Source organism: Convolutriloba macropyga, chromosome 11 (genome assembly GCF_964194025.1).
Source record: "Convolutriloba macropyga chromosome 11, txConMacr16.3, whole genome shotgun sequence".
Taxonomy (NCBI): domain Eukaryota; kingdom Metazoa; phylum Xenacoelomorpha; order Acoela; family Convolutidae; genus Convolutriloba; species Convolutriloba macropyga.
In genome coordinates, this window is record NC_134478.1 from 30,584,415 (window position 1) to 30,600,889 (window position 16,475).

General features: G+C 37.5%; 1 protein-coding gene across 1 annotated transcript in view; it reads right to left on the reverse strand.

Moving 5' to 3' along the window:
• Positions 1-1,281: 1,281 nt before the first annotated feature.
• Positions 1,282-16,475, reverse strand: part of LOC142349936 (putative caffeoyl-CoA O-methyltransferase 3) — a 223,066-nt gene continuing 207,872 nt past the window's right edge. Inside the window, exons 2-5 of the mRNA XM_075401793.1 lie at positions 15,991-16,178; positions 11,966-12,080; positions 1,960-2,168; positions 1,282-1,534 (exon numbers count right to left, since the gene is read on the reverse strand). Of these exons, the coding sequence (XP_075257908.1) occupies positions 1,322-1,534; positions 1,960-2,168; positions 11,966-12,080; positions 15,991-16,134 (681 nt within the window). The 5' untranslated portion in view covers positions 16,135-16,178 and the 3' untranslated portion in view covers positions 1,282-1,321. The remainder of the gene's footprint in view (positions 1,535-1,959; positions 2,169-11,965; positions 12,081-15,990; positions 16,179-16,475) is intronic.

The following is a 16,475-nucleotide window of genomic DNA, read 5'->3' on the forward strand; positions in this document are numbered from 1 at the left end:
AAGAGAAGGCCAATAATATCCCCAGCGATCGCTGTGCGGCTATTAAACAAAACTTCAACTATTTCAATTCATACAAGCACAAATACAAAGGGAAAACAAAAATTGAAGACAATTTGATGCTCACATCATGTCGGCAGATTGCCGGAAAATAGCCACCGTTGACTCCAATAAGCATGATTGGGATTGAAAGAATAGGAGTTATTGAAAAAAGATTTTTGTACAGAAACAATTTTTAAGTCCGATTTATTTTGATGGCATTTCGTAGTTGTACATACTTCTGTTTCTTAAAGAGAGGCTATAAGAATCGAGTTCGAGAAACGGGCATCTAAAATTGGGCTTTATGGGTTTACGCCGTTTCTATTTCTGACTTAAATTTTTTATACAGACTCTGTTCATTTTGAATTGCTGTGCTGAACAACTGATGTTCAAATCACTTTTAGCAGAATGGGAGAAGAGAGAAACTAGCCAAGAGAAGTCGAAAAGATTTCACGCAAAATGTTGATAAAGCGGCAAAATGAGGTAAAGCGAAACATTTTGTTGTTCGACGAAGTAAAAGAAAATAGGAGCGCTATAATAGCCGGCTGAGAATATGAGGGCGGCTATTAAACATCTAATATTTTAAAAGCTAAAACCTAGGAAATTTAATAACTTAACAATTTTTTGTCAAAATTCAAGGAAATAAATTGCTTGGAACTAAGGTCCCTGTATTTAATTTGTAATATAAACTGCCCGCGAGCATTAAACTTACATTTAGTGACAAGTAAAAGCAATAGAATACAATATAAGGCCAGAAACCGCTGAAATAGCCTTAAAACCGAAGAATTAGTTGAAAAACCTTCTGACTAGGCTAAAACTCCCTTTAATTTCCAAAAACCTTCGAAACGCTATCAAAACAACCTTAAGACTTTAGTCTGAAATAATCTCTTAGACAACCTAGAAGTTCAAAAAAAAACGAAAAAAGCTTGAAAAGCCACGTGAAAAAATTTTGCTGGCTTAGCGAACGTTTTTTCACCCCTATATTTCTCGCTCTGTTTCAAAAGAAGGCATGAACAAAAGAACCAGTCTCTTTTCTCCGCTATTCGAATTTATTCACTGAGACAACTTTTTACAAACTGTACTCACTCTCTGCACTTCCGGTTTTCTTGCTCGCTCACTTATAAATTAACCATCTTCGAGTCTTCAAAGACAGCTTCCCAATACACTTCGAATTCTTTGAATTGTAAAAAGGAGAGCGCCTAACTAATTGCCGCTGAGAGACTGACGGAGGCTATTAAAAACGTATTAAAACAAATCATTAAATTAAAAACGGCAGTATTCGAGTCTACTTTTTAATGGCTATGGCCAGTCCATCACCGATATCAATAAAGTTATGCAACATTCTTTCATCTCCACTAATTCGTTTGTTAAACTTGTCCATTATAATGGTCATTTCTCCAAAAGCTGATTCTTCCTCGAAAACTGTTTTGTCCATGAAAATATTATCCACTAACAGAAGACCTCTTGGCCTCAACAGTGGCACTAGGGACTCATACACCTAAATCAGCGAAGAAAGTTAACACTTTTCAAAAACACGTCAATCAAATAAATCGATGATATTCAAAACTCTTAGCCAAAGAACAAGTTAATATGACAACAGCAATGATATGATATCTCATGATTATGGCTTTGTATTAGTCAAGAACTTAATATCGTTCATGATTGCAACATTGATTACTTCAGAGCAACAAAGCGGCAAAAAATGACATCCAAAAAAGGCATATCAAAGCTTTCTGGACTAGATTACATATGTTTTCAAGTTTAAGCCATAATTTAGCGTTTGTCAACAGTACATCCTGATGCTTACAAAAGACTACAGTTCGAAAATCTAAGTCGGGGATAACCTCGATAATTATTGTTGACAGGTTCAAATTAAATGGTTTTTATAAAAAAAGGCAAGCGAAGATGCTATATTACTGTTACCTGTTCATAAAGTTGTTTGGGACAATCCAAATAGGCAATGTCAAATGTGCCCGCATGTTCCTTCAGCATTTGTTGCACTGCCTGCTCGGCTGGTTGTATGATGGAAGTTATTTTATGTGAGACTCCTGCCTTGTTCCACTGCTCCTGTCCAATTGAAACAAAGTCTCTGTTTATGTCTATTGTGTACAGGTGGCCATCATCACCACAACCTGGTTCATTTCCATTTACCCTTATACTTGTTCAATTGCAATTCAATTGTTAGAAATCACTTCCCTCGACCAAGGAAAACAATAAAAAGTTGAAACTGCCAACAGTAAACCAAGATGAAGATAATCTTGTTAGCTAGGCTAATTTTTCTCAAAACCAGTAACCGTTGACACCTAAAAACAAAGCATTTTGGAACAGATAGCCAACAACAATTCTGTTGAGAGTTCAAAATCAAGGTTACCAAGTAAATAACTGATTTTTTCCCTATTCAATGATGGGTTGGGTACATACAAGTATTTTCTCTTTGCTAATTCCACTGCTTTCAATTCAGAGAAAGAACAACAAAATAGTAGGTGTGGGAATATTACGAACGACATCTGTTTCAATTTAGGGAGAGAAAATCAACAGAGCTGCGGACAAATAACCTTATCGACATACATACACATTTGCGAGGGGGAGGGGGGAGAGAGGGGGGTAGATGAGCACGGCGAAGTGATCGCAACTTTCAAGCTCGCCAAGACTGTACAGTCAGTAGACACAAGGCATAACAATGGGTATTTGTTGTGAGTAATATCGCAAGGCAAACACGACCGCACTGCACAGCATTCCCCTATGAATCCTTCGACAAAGACAAGTCACCGAATCACACTATTCGCGTAAGGCTATCACCTAATAAAATCATTATTATCAATTTCGTGTCCTAAAATAATGAACACTTGAATTCCAGAAACAGAAATAGTTACCATGCCGATGGGAGTGAAGGGTAAATGTACAAAACGTACCCGGCAGATTGCCGGAAAATAGCCGCCGTTGATTCACATAACTCTATTGGGATTGAAAGTAAAGAAAATATCAACAAAAATTGATTTTTGTATAAAAACATTTTAAGGCGATTTATTTTGATGTCATTTCGTAATTGAACATACTCCTGTCTCTCAGTGAGAGGCTACAGGGTCTAGTATCAATTGCAATAAGCATTATAGATAGTAACAAAACCTTACGAGAACAAAGTTCAAGTAGCGGGCATCTAAACATGGGCTTTATGGGTTTATCCCGTTTCTATTTCTGACTTCAATTTTTTATACCGACTCTGTTCATTTTGAATTGCTTTGCTGACCAACTGATGTTCAAATTCACTTTTAGCAGAATGAGAGAAGAGAGAAACTAGCCTAGAGAAGTCAAAAAGATTTCACGCAAAATGTCGAAAAAGCGGCAAAATGGTAAAGCGAAAAAAAGTTTGACGAAGTAAAAAAAAAATACGAGCGCAATAATAGCCGGCTGAGAAGATGAGGGCGGCTATTAACAACAAAAACTACAATCTACGAAAAAAATTTTGCGCCATTTAATTAATTTGTCTTCTGGTTGATTCGAAAAGTTCGAATGATTCCTCGATGTCATAAGGCGACATCTTTGGTCAGGACGTCAGACAGTTACAATGGCAGGGACTCATCGTTGGTGAGCGCTGGTGGGGTGAGTGCAATTACGGGTGCAATGAGGTGGAGGGTTTGGAGTGAGGTGAAGAAGTAGGGGGGGGGGGGGGGGTTGAATGAGAGGGGGGAAACACCGCCTCTCACTCCATGAATTGATTTGTCTAATGGGTTTCAGTTGCACTTTTTCCGACCATTGAGTTGCGCTTTTTCAGACCATGAGTTGCGCTTTTTGATACAGTTGAACTTTAAAAGATAAACGAATGACCTCTAACAGATAAAACACAACTTTTGAAACTTTAGCTAAGTACATTACAGAAATATTTTCTTCGAACATGAACAAATTATCATTCCAACAATTTACATCAAAGCCAGTGACAGAACTCTACAAGATTTACTGCAAACTTTATGACGACTTAAATGGAAGCGATGAGGTTTTCACTCAAGTGGAAAAGCCAAAGGACACATTGAACTTTGTGAACAATCAAAGGGGTCGCTAAACTTCAAAAACAGATGATTCGGTTATCTCGTTCCTTAAGAAAACAAGAGAAACCCTTAGATATGAGGAACGTATTCGAACCAATTTTCAACCCAAACCAATCTATGAAGGGGTGTGGACACTTTATTTATAGGAAGTAGCATTTTAACTGAGACCTTTTCAAATTGACAAAAAAAAAGCGAGTGCATACTTTTTCCGGCTCAACAACTAGCCAAAATATCCGCATTTTAGAATCAATATCCAGAGCAGAAGCTCAATGTTGTTATACAAGAAGGCACAAATGCAGTACTGAAAAAGAACAAGAAAAAATGGGAACTTCAGATTACGAAGAATTGATAAAAACTGTTCAAAACAAATTTCGACCCAGAGTAATACTGCATTGCGAAGTTGCACCAATACGTAATATTCATGATACAGAAACCCACGATCTCATAAAAAAGTTCAATGCAAGGGTTCAAGAACTTCATAATCAGAAATCTAACTGTTTCATTGCAGCATTATAATAAACTACTTAATCACAGCCACTTCGAAGAGCTTTTCTGACGATATACAAGTCAACATCTCGAAGGGACTAAATATATTATTTGATATTATACTGAGCCCAATAAAACCTCACGTTAAAGTGAGCAAACGCGCAATTAATAAAAATGACAAAAAATATTAACCTGAGACATTAAAACATTGTCAAACAACCTATGATTACTTTTACAGCCATTCTTATTTCAAAAAACTGAAACATTGTAACATGCTATATCAGGATTCTAAAGATTACCCATCATCATCAATAATTGTGCCGCAACCTTTTATTTATCATCAATGAAAGGCACTTATGCTTTAGTTTTTCAAAGTTGTTGATAATTTTCTTTTTGTTTTAAATAAAGTTCTCTGTTCTTCTCATCGGCTTATCCCTGATATTCATTTTGTTCACGCAAATGATGAACAATTTTTACCGTACGCTATAAATACTCTTAATAGACAAACCAAAAAGACAGCGAGAATAAAATTAAACTCTAGTTACCTATCCGATTTTTATTTAAACTTCTCTTGATCTTTCTATTTTTGATGGGGGTGATATAGAAACAAACCCAGTCCTAAATGGTTATTGCTATGAGGAAATTAGGAAGATTCTCAAACAATACGATAGGAATTTGAAATTTATATATCAATTGCCAAAGCCTTCAAAGGAAGCGAATGTCGTTGAAAAAACTGAGTGACTTCAATGAAAACACGATAATAGGTCTGAGTGAGACTTGGGTTGAAAAAATAAATGATCTCCATCTATGGGGCATAGATAGCGCAAAAATTTTCGTTTTTCGTTGTGATTGCAACGCGAGAAAAACTAAAAAACCAAAGGTTGGGGAATTATGCTGCTTATTCCAAAGGCGTTTTATCCCAAAGAAAGAAATGACCTCCGTGCAATCAGCAACTACTTTGAAGGCCTGTGGATAGAATTCGATATTCCCTCTAATTTATAGAGCAGGCAGAAGAATTTAATCAAACTCTCTTATAATTCTAATGAATATAACACAAACAGGATTCTGGAAGAATTAGCTTTAGAAAATGATCATGCTGTCACAGAACAAACCAGTTATGTTAACATTGGACGATTTTAACACAAATTACCTGCATCCTCTTTATTGGAGATTCATTTGTTGAGGCCATTTCTTGTTTCAATGGCGATTAATAATATTATTGGTTCAAGCACCATTTAAAATCTCAACAGTGCAGGAAAATTAAAACAGATAATCCTTGAGTTTTCACTTAAATTAAACTTCAGATGTTATAAGTTTCAAATCAAAAGAGAGTTTATTCCACTCAACAGCGACGGCTTGCGAAAAGGAACGTCTTTCAAAATTAGAGCAAATTTGTGGAAAAGTAAATTGTAAAAAATATTGAGACCTTGTAATCATCGTGTTTCGTTTCATTAGTTCCGCTAAATACAGTGGGAGTTTACCAGGATGATGTCCGAAGCGATGCGCATACAAAAAGATTTTAAACAAAATGCGTTGCCTAATTGGCAACCAGGGTAGCTGCTTCAGGTATGACGAGGTTGGTGTTGAAGGTGACAATAGAAAAATCAAACGCGCGGCAGATTTCATTATTCGCTGAAGTTTTGCTGACAAAAAGATTGGCAGACCATAATAAAGCGACTTACAGTAGTCAACACGTGATAACACTAGAATTCTAAATAACTCAATTAGGGTTGATGCTTTACTTTGATCTCGAAGTGACCACACTTTACGGAGACAATAAAATGAATTCAAACAAACAAGTATACCTGTCGATGCAGAGTAAGTTGACAATCAGTATGCCAACTTAGAATTTTTACCTGTTCAATGTAATCACCATCTTCTGGCAGACGCAAATGACCATGTTTAACATTTTTACATTTACGAATAATCATATACTCTTATCCGCATTCAAATTCAATTTTGCATTGCCGAACCAATGTTGAATCGAGGCCAAAATATTATCGAACATGCATTGACTGAGGGCCAAACAGAATACAAAATAAAGAACCGTATCATCTGCGTAGAACTGATAGTTTATTCACAGTTCCTTCAGCTTATATTCTAAAGTCAGCATGTAACAGGAAAAAGTAAAGGACCAACAACCGAACCTTGTGGGACACCCGTCTTAACTTTAATATCAGAAAGACATCCATCCATTTATGATAACTTCGAAAGATAATTTTGAAGAAAGCGTAACACAAAAGATTGCAAACCAATCCTTTTTGTTGATATCAAACAAAAACTGATGATCAATTATATCAAACGCTGCTGACAAGTCTAACCCAACATACATCACGAAACCCGACTAGTCCAGATAACAAAGTAGATCATTAAAGACTTCTAGTAAAGCCGTTTCCGTTGAATGCGAGTATTAAAAAGCACTCTGGTACTTTCTCCAGAGATAATTAGATTCCAGATACATATTAACTTGCTCAAAAACTCTTTCAACAACTTTTGACAGGAATCTTAGATTTGTCACAGGGCGATAACTCGACAACAATTCAGGATCACGGTTCGACTTCTTTTTGAGCAGCCTCACGATGCCTTGTTTGAGTTGATTTGGAAAGTATCCTATCCGGGGAGTTAAATAATTAACGAAATGAAGTAGTCCGGAGAATTTCACAAAACAATTTTACATAACCTCGTTGGTATTACATTACTCGGTGCCGTATAGTTCAAAATATTTGGTAAAACAACTGCAAATCACTCCGTGTGAAAACCTGAACATTGTCCAGAGCAGTTGTATGTGAATCATTCAATTTGAGACCGTTCGTTAGAGGTAATGATAAAGGTTTCTATTTTCTTAACAAAGAAAGCGTTCAACTTCTTGGCTATACATTCAAGCTCCCTTAGTGATTGCGGCAGGACATTATTTTTCCTAAGAGTTGCAGCAGCATACAAGACCTAACACCCTTATTTTCACTAGCGACACATTTATCAAGGTATTCACTTTTCTTTTTGGTAAACATCTCAAAATATTCCAAAACAAAATTAAGAAACCCTTTTTTGGCTTGGAATTTCCATTCTTTCGGAAAGCTTTTTCAAACTTTCCTCTCGATCTTTTCATCGCCTTTAGCTCCTCGTCAAATAATGGGCACGTATGATTTTTCACCTATTTAGTTGTCAGAGGATGGCGCTTATCGATATAACTGATTTCGTTCATAAAAAACTGTTCCAAACATATTTAGGACTATTTCTGCCAGTCGGAGCAACAATATGTTCTACAAACACTACCACGTCACGTTTCGCCATTCAAGAAGTTTCGCCATTTTCTACACGAGCCTTTCTTTAGAGCAAAATTCTCGAGCGTTTGCAGTAGGTCCAGTTGCACAACTCCATGATCAGAGCTCGTAACGAAATTTACAAGAGGTTCTGATACTTCAACCTCCTCAGATGTTACAACTTAAAATTCTCCCACTTTTGTGAGTAGGCACAGAAACTTGCTGTTGCAAACCAAATTCACTTAAAGAAATTCAATTTCTTGAAGCATCAAGATATATACAACCAAAAAATACACTGACTTGTCAAGCGTAAAGTCAAGGAAAGCTACCTCCGCGTTTATTAAACACTCGTTTGAAATATAGTCGACGTAAAGTTACATCATCATAGAACACCGCTAATCCTCCGCCAATTTTTTTTCTTTTCTGTTTGCACTGAGTAAAAATAACCATTTGGTCAACAGTGCTAGGAGGTAAAATTCATCGTTTGCGCTAACTTCGATCCAAGTTTCTGTTAAAACTAAGGTTAAAATCGTTAGCTTCAATAGGATTTCTTATTTGCGAGGTCTTGTTGCAAATTAATGTTATATTATGTAAACATACATTTAAACGGTCATTGGCAGATTTTAAATTATATAGTCCTGTATCAAAGGCGTCCAGCCATTCCCTCGCTTTCTGGTTTAAAGAAAAACGTGAGAATGAAACAGTTTCGGGCCAGATATCGGGAGATTCAACTTGACCATTATCGAATTTAAATGCACAATGGAAAGATTTCAGACGATATTCTTTAAATATTTCACGGATACATAGTAGATCAACTCCCTTGTTCTTGCAATATCCTCTTAAATCATCCGTAGAGACACCGTTGCTTAAACGACCAATGTAGACAAGGCCTCTTTTCGGTGGCCTTTTAATTGCAAAGACTGTCGTCTGATGATTAACATTTGTGCCCCTCTTGAAAACTTTTGGTATTCTGTCTTGAGGCTCTTTCTCAGTACACATGTTCTCATTGCCTTCAGCTTTCCTTTTCTTTGAATTACGATCACTAGCAGTATTGGCAGTTCGATTTCAGAGCAGCTTTAAGATACGGGCAATCCGGTTTCTTCAGAGAAATATCTCCAGCTTCAGTGATTGAATTTTAGAACAGATAACGCGTTTTTGTTCTGTATACAAATCCATGCACACAGTGCACGGCGGATCCGATGAGGGAGGCCGCGGGAAAAAGTCCGTCATTGTTTGGGACAAATGAATACAGTACGAAGACTGCAGCGAGCGCTGAATAACTTCTAATCAAGCGAATAATCTAAATCCCATTATCTAAATAAACAACCACAAGTAACAAATAAACCAGTCAAACAAATGCGGAAAATTCTCGCGCCGAACGTCGACTGAGAAAATAACCTGATGTAAAAAAAAGCTCAAACAATTGCGAAGAACTCTTGCGCCAAAAGTTTGATCTCGAAAATCAGGACTTCAGTGATTGTTATATACTACACCGTTTGCAACGTTTGAATATGAAGCGCGCATGTTCCTTCCACCGGAATCTGAAATCCCCCGTAACTGGGGCTATCCAAAAAAGTCTTGTTTCAAAAAGTCTTTCTATCCAATATTTCTTATTTCAAAACTGATCATAAAGCAGTTTTTCTAGTACTTAAAACGTATTCCACAAAAACAAGCCTCCAATAAAAACAATTTATGATAAGAGTAACTATTCAGCCAAGCAATTTCAAAAACTTTTAAACCAAACTGATTGGATACCTTTCCATAGACTTCTATACGATAACGCAGAAGGCATGTTTAAAGAAGTTGTTTTGAATGTTTCAACGGTAATCCAAAAAACCGTCACTCAAAAATTTTTTTCTCGTGAACAAAAAAACCGATTAAGTACGCAGATGATATCAGCCGGGAAATGTTTGATGAAAGGACAACTGAGCCAAAAAATGGCAAAGTATCAATACCGTAAGAAATTCCGGGGAATCAGGATGCTCAATAAACTCTCTTATTAATAGTTCAAAGTTCTTTTAACACAGTCAAAGCAAATGGCAAACTTTCTGCAATACAAGTTTTCACAACTGGATGACACATATTCTTGAGCACCACTAAGTCCTTCTAAAGACACATATCATAAAACTTCTGTCAAGTTCTTTTCGTTTTAAAACCGCTTCTGACTATATAAATGTTTTAAAATCATTAAACCCACGGAGAGCCCCAGGGCCGAGCAGCGTACCAAATTGGGCGTTAAAGGATGCGAAAAATTAACTTCACAAGCCGCTAACGTTTTAAATCATCAGATTTATTAATGAAAAGAGATTCCCCACTGATTTAGAACGAGCTGTTATTACACTGCTCTACAAAAAAGGGAGCCGAGAAGACCCATAAAACTACAGGTCAATTTCGGTTAAGGAGGCATTATCCAACTGAAGCACTGGCATATTGAACGGAAAAAACTCTAAAGAAAATAAACGAAAAGAATATTGTTTCCATAGCTTTTTTAGGATCACTCCAAAGCTTTTGACTCTCAGCCACGAATTTCTATATTCCAAGCTAAATTATCTCGGATTTAATGAAAATGCAAAACTTCTAATTAAAAGCTTCACCCAGGGCCGAATACAGAAAACAATCATAAACAACGTTGAATCAGATTGAATTTCCCTTTATACAGGTGTTCCTTAGGGGACTGTTTCAGGACCGCTATTGGTCAATTTATACATAAACGATATCAAACAGATGAACACATCCGAATATGAGCTTTTAAAACATGCAGACGACACAGTCATCCTATGTTGTGATCACAGTCTGCAAAAAACGTCGAAACGGCTAGAAAACGAGGTCTCAAAATACTTTGGTCAACACAAACTGAACTTCAGTGCTAAAAAACCGAGTATTTAGTTTTTTGTCAAAAACATCAAAGCAAATTAACTCAGAAGCATTCAATCAAAGTTCAAAACAAAACTATTCAAGCTAAAACATCAGTAAAACATCTTGGGTGTTCTCTGACCAGAATCTTTGTTTTCATGAAGAGGTCAAACATGCTACGACAGACGCAAATATGATACCTCCGCAGATTTGAGACTGAAACTTGAGAAACTCTCAATTAGCTTCTGAATAAAATCCAAAATCATAGTTTAATTCTACAAAATAAACCGAAACAAGATTGCCCCATACAGACAACTAGATTTTCCAAACTATCAGATTATTAAAAAAAGCGTTCCGGTTTATGGTACCACCCTGTGCGGTCCAGCGGCCAACTTTTCCCGAACTCAATTTTTCGGAATATTTGTGATTTATGGAACAATGTAATACTTAAATCAAATCTCAAATGCAACAACAGCAGTCCGAAGGCTTTCAAGAAACGAGTAAACGCCCATTTTCTAGCTGAATTTAGGAATGATTCAAAACACATAGCGTAAGATAAACTTCCATGGAAAGAGTTAAGATTTGAACGCTGACATATTTTTGAGGTATTACTCTTGTTCTAAGTACGACGTAACATACACTGATAAACTATCGTTGATAAATACCGACATACACAGCAATATTGTATACTACTATGTCACCTTGCTAACTGAGTGTTCTTTTTTCAGTGAACCACATACTCAAAGACTAGTGAGACGTTAGGCTCTAAGAGAACTTAATGCCCTCTGGGCTCTCCCTGTTTATCCCGTTTTCGAGAACCAATTGCCAAAGGGTCAGACAAAAAAACGATCAGCCAAAAAGGAGGTAGTACAAAAAATCGCATACGGCCAGCAGGACTGATGTTGAGAACAATTAACCAGATTGGAAATAAATCGGGCACAAACCGCTAGTAGCCTATTCTCATTAGACAGACTACTGCTTTTCGACACTTGTTACTCATTGACTCACTCACAATATAGGCCTTCCTTCAGCAATAATTCGATACGTCCACAAGGAGTAGTAAAGAAAAATTTCTGATCGTTTATGTCCCCCCCCCCCCCCCAGATTACTGGGTGCGTATAATTTGCAACCCCTAGACGCACGTGCCATATTTTTTACATAGCGATTTACTATGCAATAGCACGTGCAAGGATCCGAATTTCGAGTCGCTCCAGTTCAAGTTTAGCAACCGCCTCAGAGTGGAAAATTCTTATTAAAATATATTGAAATTGTGCTAGATTGTCTTACCTAATGCAAATGAGAGAGCACTGAGACCGGTGAAGGTGCCACAGTCAAGAATCTTCTTCGCATTCATCATGTAAGTCAGACTCTGATACAACAGCAGCTGGTCAGCGGTTGAGGCCTGCAAACAAAGTTAATCAATTCTGTTAGAACTGTAATTACCTCTTAGAACACTTGCAAAGAAAACTGTGATAATGAAATTGTTATAACTAAATTTGAATTGTTATAACCAAAATTACAACAAATCACAAGAATAATTTAATTTAAGCCCCCTCTTCTCTGAACTTTTTTCACAGGGTACCATATCAACCACAGTACTTTACGTGCAGCGAAAATGCCTTCATGCTGTTTGCTATTAAAGAACTTTCGATCAAGGTGGTCGCAGTTGTGCTATCTAATCATTGCACAAATGCGCATTCGAATTATTTAAGCAGACTGGAGACCGGACGTAATTCATTTTTAAAATTTTGCTTGAACTCATAAGTTAACACAAATGTCCAGCAATTTTTCAGATTTAAAAACACTATAGTTTTAATTGAGGCAGGGCTTGGCAACCTATTACATTTCAACTCTCAAATGCACCACTTTTGTTCATTTTGATCTCGCCTTGGTTTCAACAAGTTGACTTCTACGAAATTTTCACATCTTCCTCGTCAAATCACTCATATGTCAAAAATCAGAGGTAGTGGAATCAAAACTGTTTTCAGCTGTCTTGAACGCTACCAAACGTCAATTAAACAGTCAACGAGGCTCTACTAGATGTTCCCGATATATATTTGCAAGAAGACACGTAGAATAATGTGGCCACGTTCTATCCCAAAATCAAACAAAACTACAAAATTTCAGGAATGAGCAAAACTTTAAAGCAGAAATATATACTTTTGAAAGCCTTCTAAAAACAGTGTTAATTCAAACATAACATCGAATGTTCTAGTTAAGCGCAATTCGCTTGCTGATCCAGCATTTTGAGAACGACACAAAACACGACAAGCCAAGCAAATTAACACTAACACCCATTTCTCGTTAAGGTAGTTGTCCTAAAAACTGACAGACTTTAAAGCGTCGAAAAGCAAATCTAGTACAAAGCGATTACACAGAGCGATTCCCGAAATAAAGCTTTGCAAAACCACAACACAACTGTTCAATCTAAGGAGATAAATAAGAGCTTTAAAAATTTATGCGATATGGCCTTCGACCAACAATGAGAAAAAAAGTTATAGCTATCAGTTGAAAAATATGCGCTGATTTGAACAAATGTATAATCTCAAAAAGAATGATTTAATTGCCCAGACAAAAATTACTTGACATTTGATGTCTACTGCATAAATTTCAACAGACTACAATTTGCAGAAAAAGGCAAAGGTTTGTTGTTGTTGTTGTGACTTTTCGGCATCACGCCGAGGGGATTGCTCCCATAAAAGTTTTGAGTCCCAAAGGCTGGGAAAAGTCTATCTCTTCAGGCAGATTGTTGGCAACTTTGGCAGTTCGAAAGTAAAAGTTCTCTCTGAATTTCTCGGTTCTCAGTTTTAGAATTTTGAGTAATCTGCTTTTAACTCTACCATATTGGTGTTCATAGGTTTCTATCAATGGAAGTGCGTTTTCTTTATCATGGTACAGTTTAGACAATAGAAGTAAATCATTGAGTTGCAAAAACATAGGAAGCGGAAGTAATCTTAGGGATACCATGTTTTCAAAATACGACGCATTCCTATAGACCGTTATCCACTTCTACGCACGTTTTTGAAAGCATTCCATTAGTCTCATACTTCCACGCGATGGGTGCCAAGTGCTCGAAGCAAAAGTAATCAAGGGTAGAGTTAGGGATTTGTAAGCACAAATTTTCACTTTCGTTTCCATATTCTTCGATAAATTTCTCTTCAGAAAACCAAAAGTTCGATTAGCTTTCGCAAGCCTACACTCGAGGTGCTTTGCCGCTTTCAGGGTACCTGTAAGCTGCACTCCCAAGTCAGTCACCTTTGTGGATTGCTCTGTAGTGTTATTCATCGTAAGGCTGAGGGACTGTCCCTTAAAAGCTGTATAACAACATTTTTCAGCAGCAAGTGACATTCTGTTCCTGGATAACCAAATTGAGATTCTGTCAACTTCTTTTTCAATTTCTTGGTTACTTTTGTCAATAAACAAGAACTTTGCGTCATCCGCATACAGATATGGGGTGCTGGATATCAAGGAAGTTGGCAAGTCATTTATGAAGATGCAGAAGAGTAAGGGGCCCAAAATGGACCCCTGCGGAACACAACTTGATACTTGTAGAAGGTCCGACCTGACACCATCACATCTTACGAACTGTTTACGGTTACATAAATAGTCCTTGAGAAGACTAAGTACATACCCACCCACTCCAATTATCCTTACTTTGATCAACAATTCAGCATGCGGGACCTTATCGAATGCTTTTGAGAAGTCGGTGTATAAGGAATACACCAAATTTGGGTTTCCTTCCAACGCAACTTGAACGTCGTTCAAGAAACAGAGCATGTTCGACACAACGGATCGTTTTTTCACAAATCCATGTTGACTGGTTGTTGAATGATCCGATAACTGCTTTTCGATCGGATCATACATACATCGTTCGAGTACTTTCAAAACTATAGACAGCAATGTCACTGGTCTGTAATTTTTGACACTTGCTCTGCAGCCTTTTTTATGGATGGGCGACACAGCACCAATTTTCCAACAGTTCGGGATTTTTCCTAATCTTTTGATGTTCCCAAAGACTGCGCTCAAGAATAGACTGAGCGGTTCAACCAGTTGCTTCAAGAAACAGGCGCGAATGTTATCTGGACCTCGAGTTTTTGAGACATCAAGGTTTGTTAAGATTGCTCTTATTCTTTTTGACCTGACATCAAAATTCATTAGGGTTGGGTCCGGAAGGTCATCCGCTACCGTGTCTTCGGTCTTCTCAGAAAACACAGACTGAAAATACCTATTTAGCAGGTCTACTTTCTGTTGAGTGGAATCGGCAGTCTCTTCCTCTAGAGAAAGTATTTTGGGTAGAGTTACTGTTTTTGTAAGGCTCTTTAAGTGCTTGAAGATCACTGTCGTATCACGTTAGGTTTGAATAAACCTAACAAAAAATGGACCTCTTCCGTTTGCTCCAAGATTCCAAAATTTAACAAATTGCAATATTTTGATCTAAGCGAGTCTCATTGCAAATGAGGGCGGCCAAAAAAGAAACCAAGAAAAACTGTGAAAATATTATGAAAAAATTTGACATAAAAAATTGCTCTTTAGAGCATTAATTTTTTCATCCCAGCAGTTTGTCGCATCCAGCACTGTGAAAGCTCAATGAAAACAGCACCTCGCCTTAGTGTCTTCGGTCTTTATTGCTTTGGACGAACCGGCCCGAAATGCGGGCCACAGATGCGGGAACGAATTAGCATCATTGCAGGCCCAGCAACGAATTAGCATCAAATGTAAATTATGTAGTAGTAGTAGATAGGCTTTAGGACGAGACCAGGGGTGAAATTCACCCTTCAGTTTTCAGCTGGCACAATTTGGTACAGGAGCCACAGAGACAGAGAATTTGCCAGGTACAAGGTTCCATCTCATTGTAGCTCCTATCAAAGAATTCGTAATACATCTTTGTCAGTCTTGATTTCGTTAACTCATTCTCAGGTATGTGCTTGTTTAAGATGTTCATAAGCCGCGCAGTCCGTGTCCAAAAATTTTTACCGGTCTTCTTCAACCTCTTAGAAGGAACTTCGAAGTTTGCGTTTTGCCGTGTTTCTGTATATCTAACATCATGCAGAAAATTGATAAATCAACTCGAGATTTATGAAAGGGCTGATTGAATCAAAGAAAAGCACCATAGTTGAGAAGCACTGCGCTCCTAGAGTAGCAATCTCCCCTCCTCAACAATAGTTCCAATCGATGCGTCAACGGTCGCGCGTCGCCTGAGCGTGCGAGATCCGCGGATGAATATGATCGAGATTCGCAATAGAGCGAACCTTATCTTAGTCCAAGTGGGACTTTGACAATTACGAGATCCTATATATTTATTTAAAACTTACCCAACGTTCTCTAGGGTGTTGTGCTGATATGTTAATCAACTCTGACAGAGCAGGGTGTAATTCTTTCAGCCGAGGATGGATCACCAATTTATTTACATAGTTGAATCTACCTTCGTTCAAGCCCGATTTGTACGTCCTTTCCATGCTCTTTACTCAGTTAAACAAAAGCTGTGAATCACAAATTAACTGAAATATAAACTGAACTTACTTGTTGAAGTTACTTGCTAATTGCTCTCAAACAATTTGTAGCTATTATATTATTCGTTGGTCTTCTTTATGCGATTTTTCGCTTGACCGATTTTTCTTCTGACCCATTTGACTTTTCGTCCTCAAAAACGGGAAACAAGTAGCGCCAAGCTGGCATTAAGTTCTCTTAGAACCCTTCAGCTCACTAGTCTCCAAGTATGCGATTCACAGAAATTTCGGGACATACTTATGGTGTGAAGGGCGTTTCTTACAGGTTGACCCCCCCCCCCCCACACACA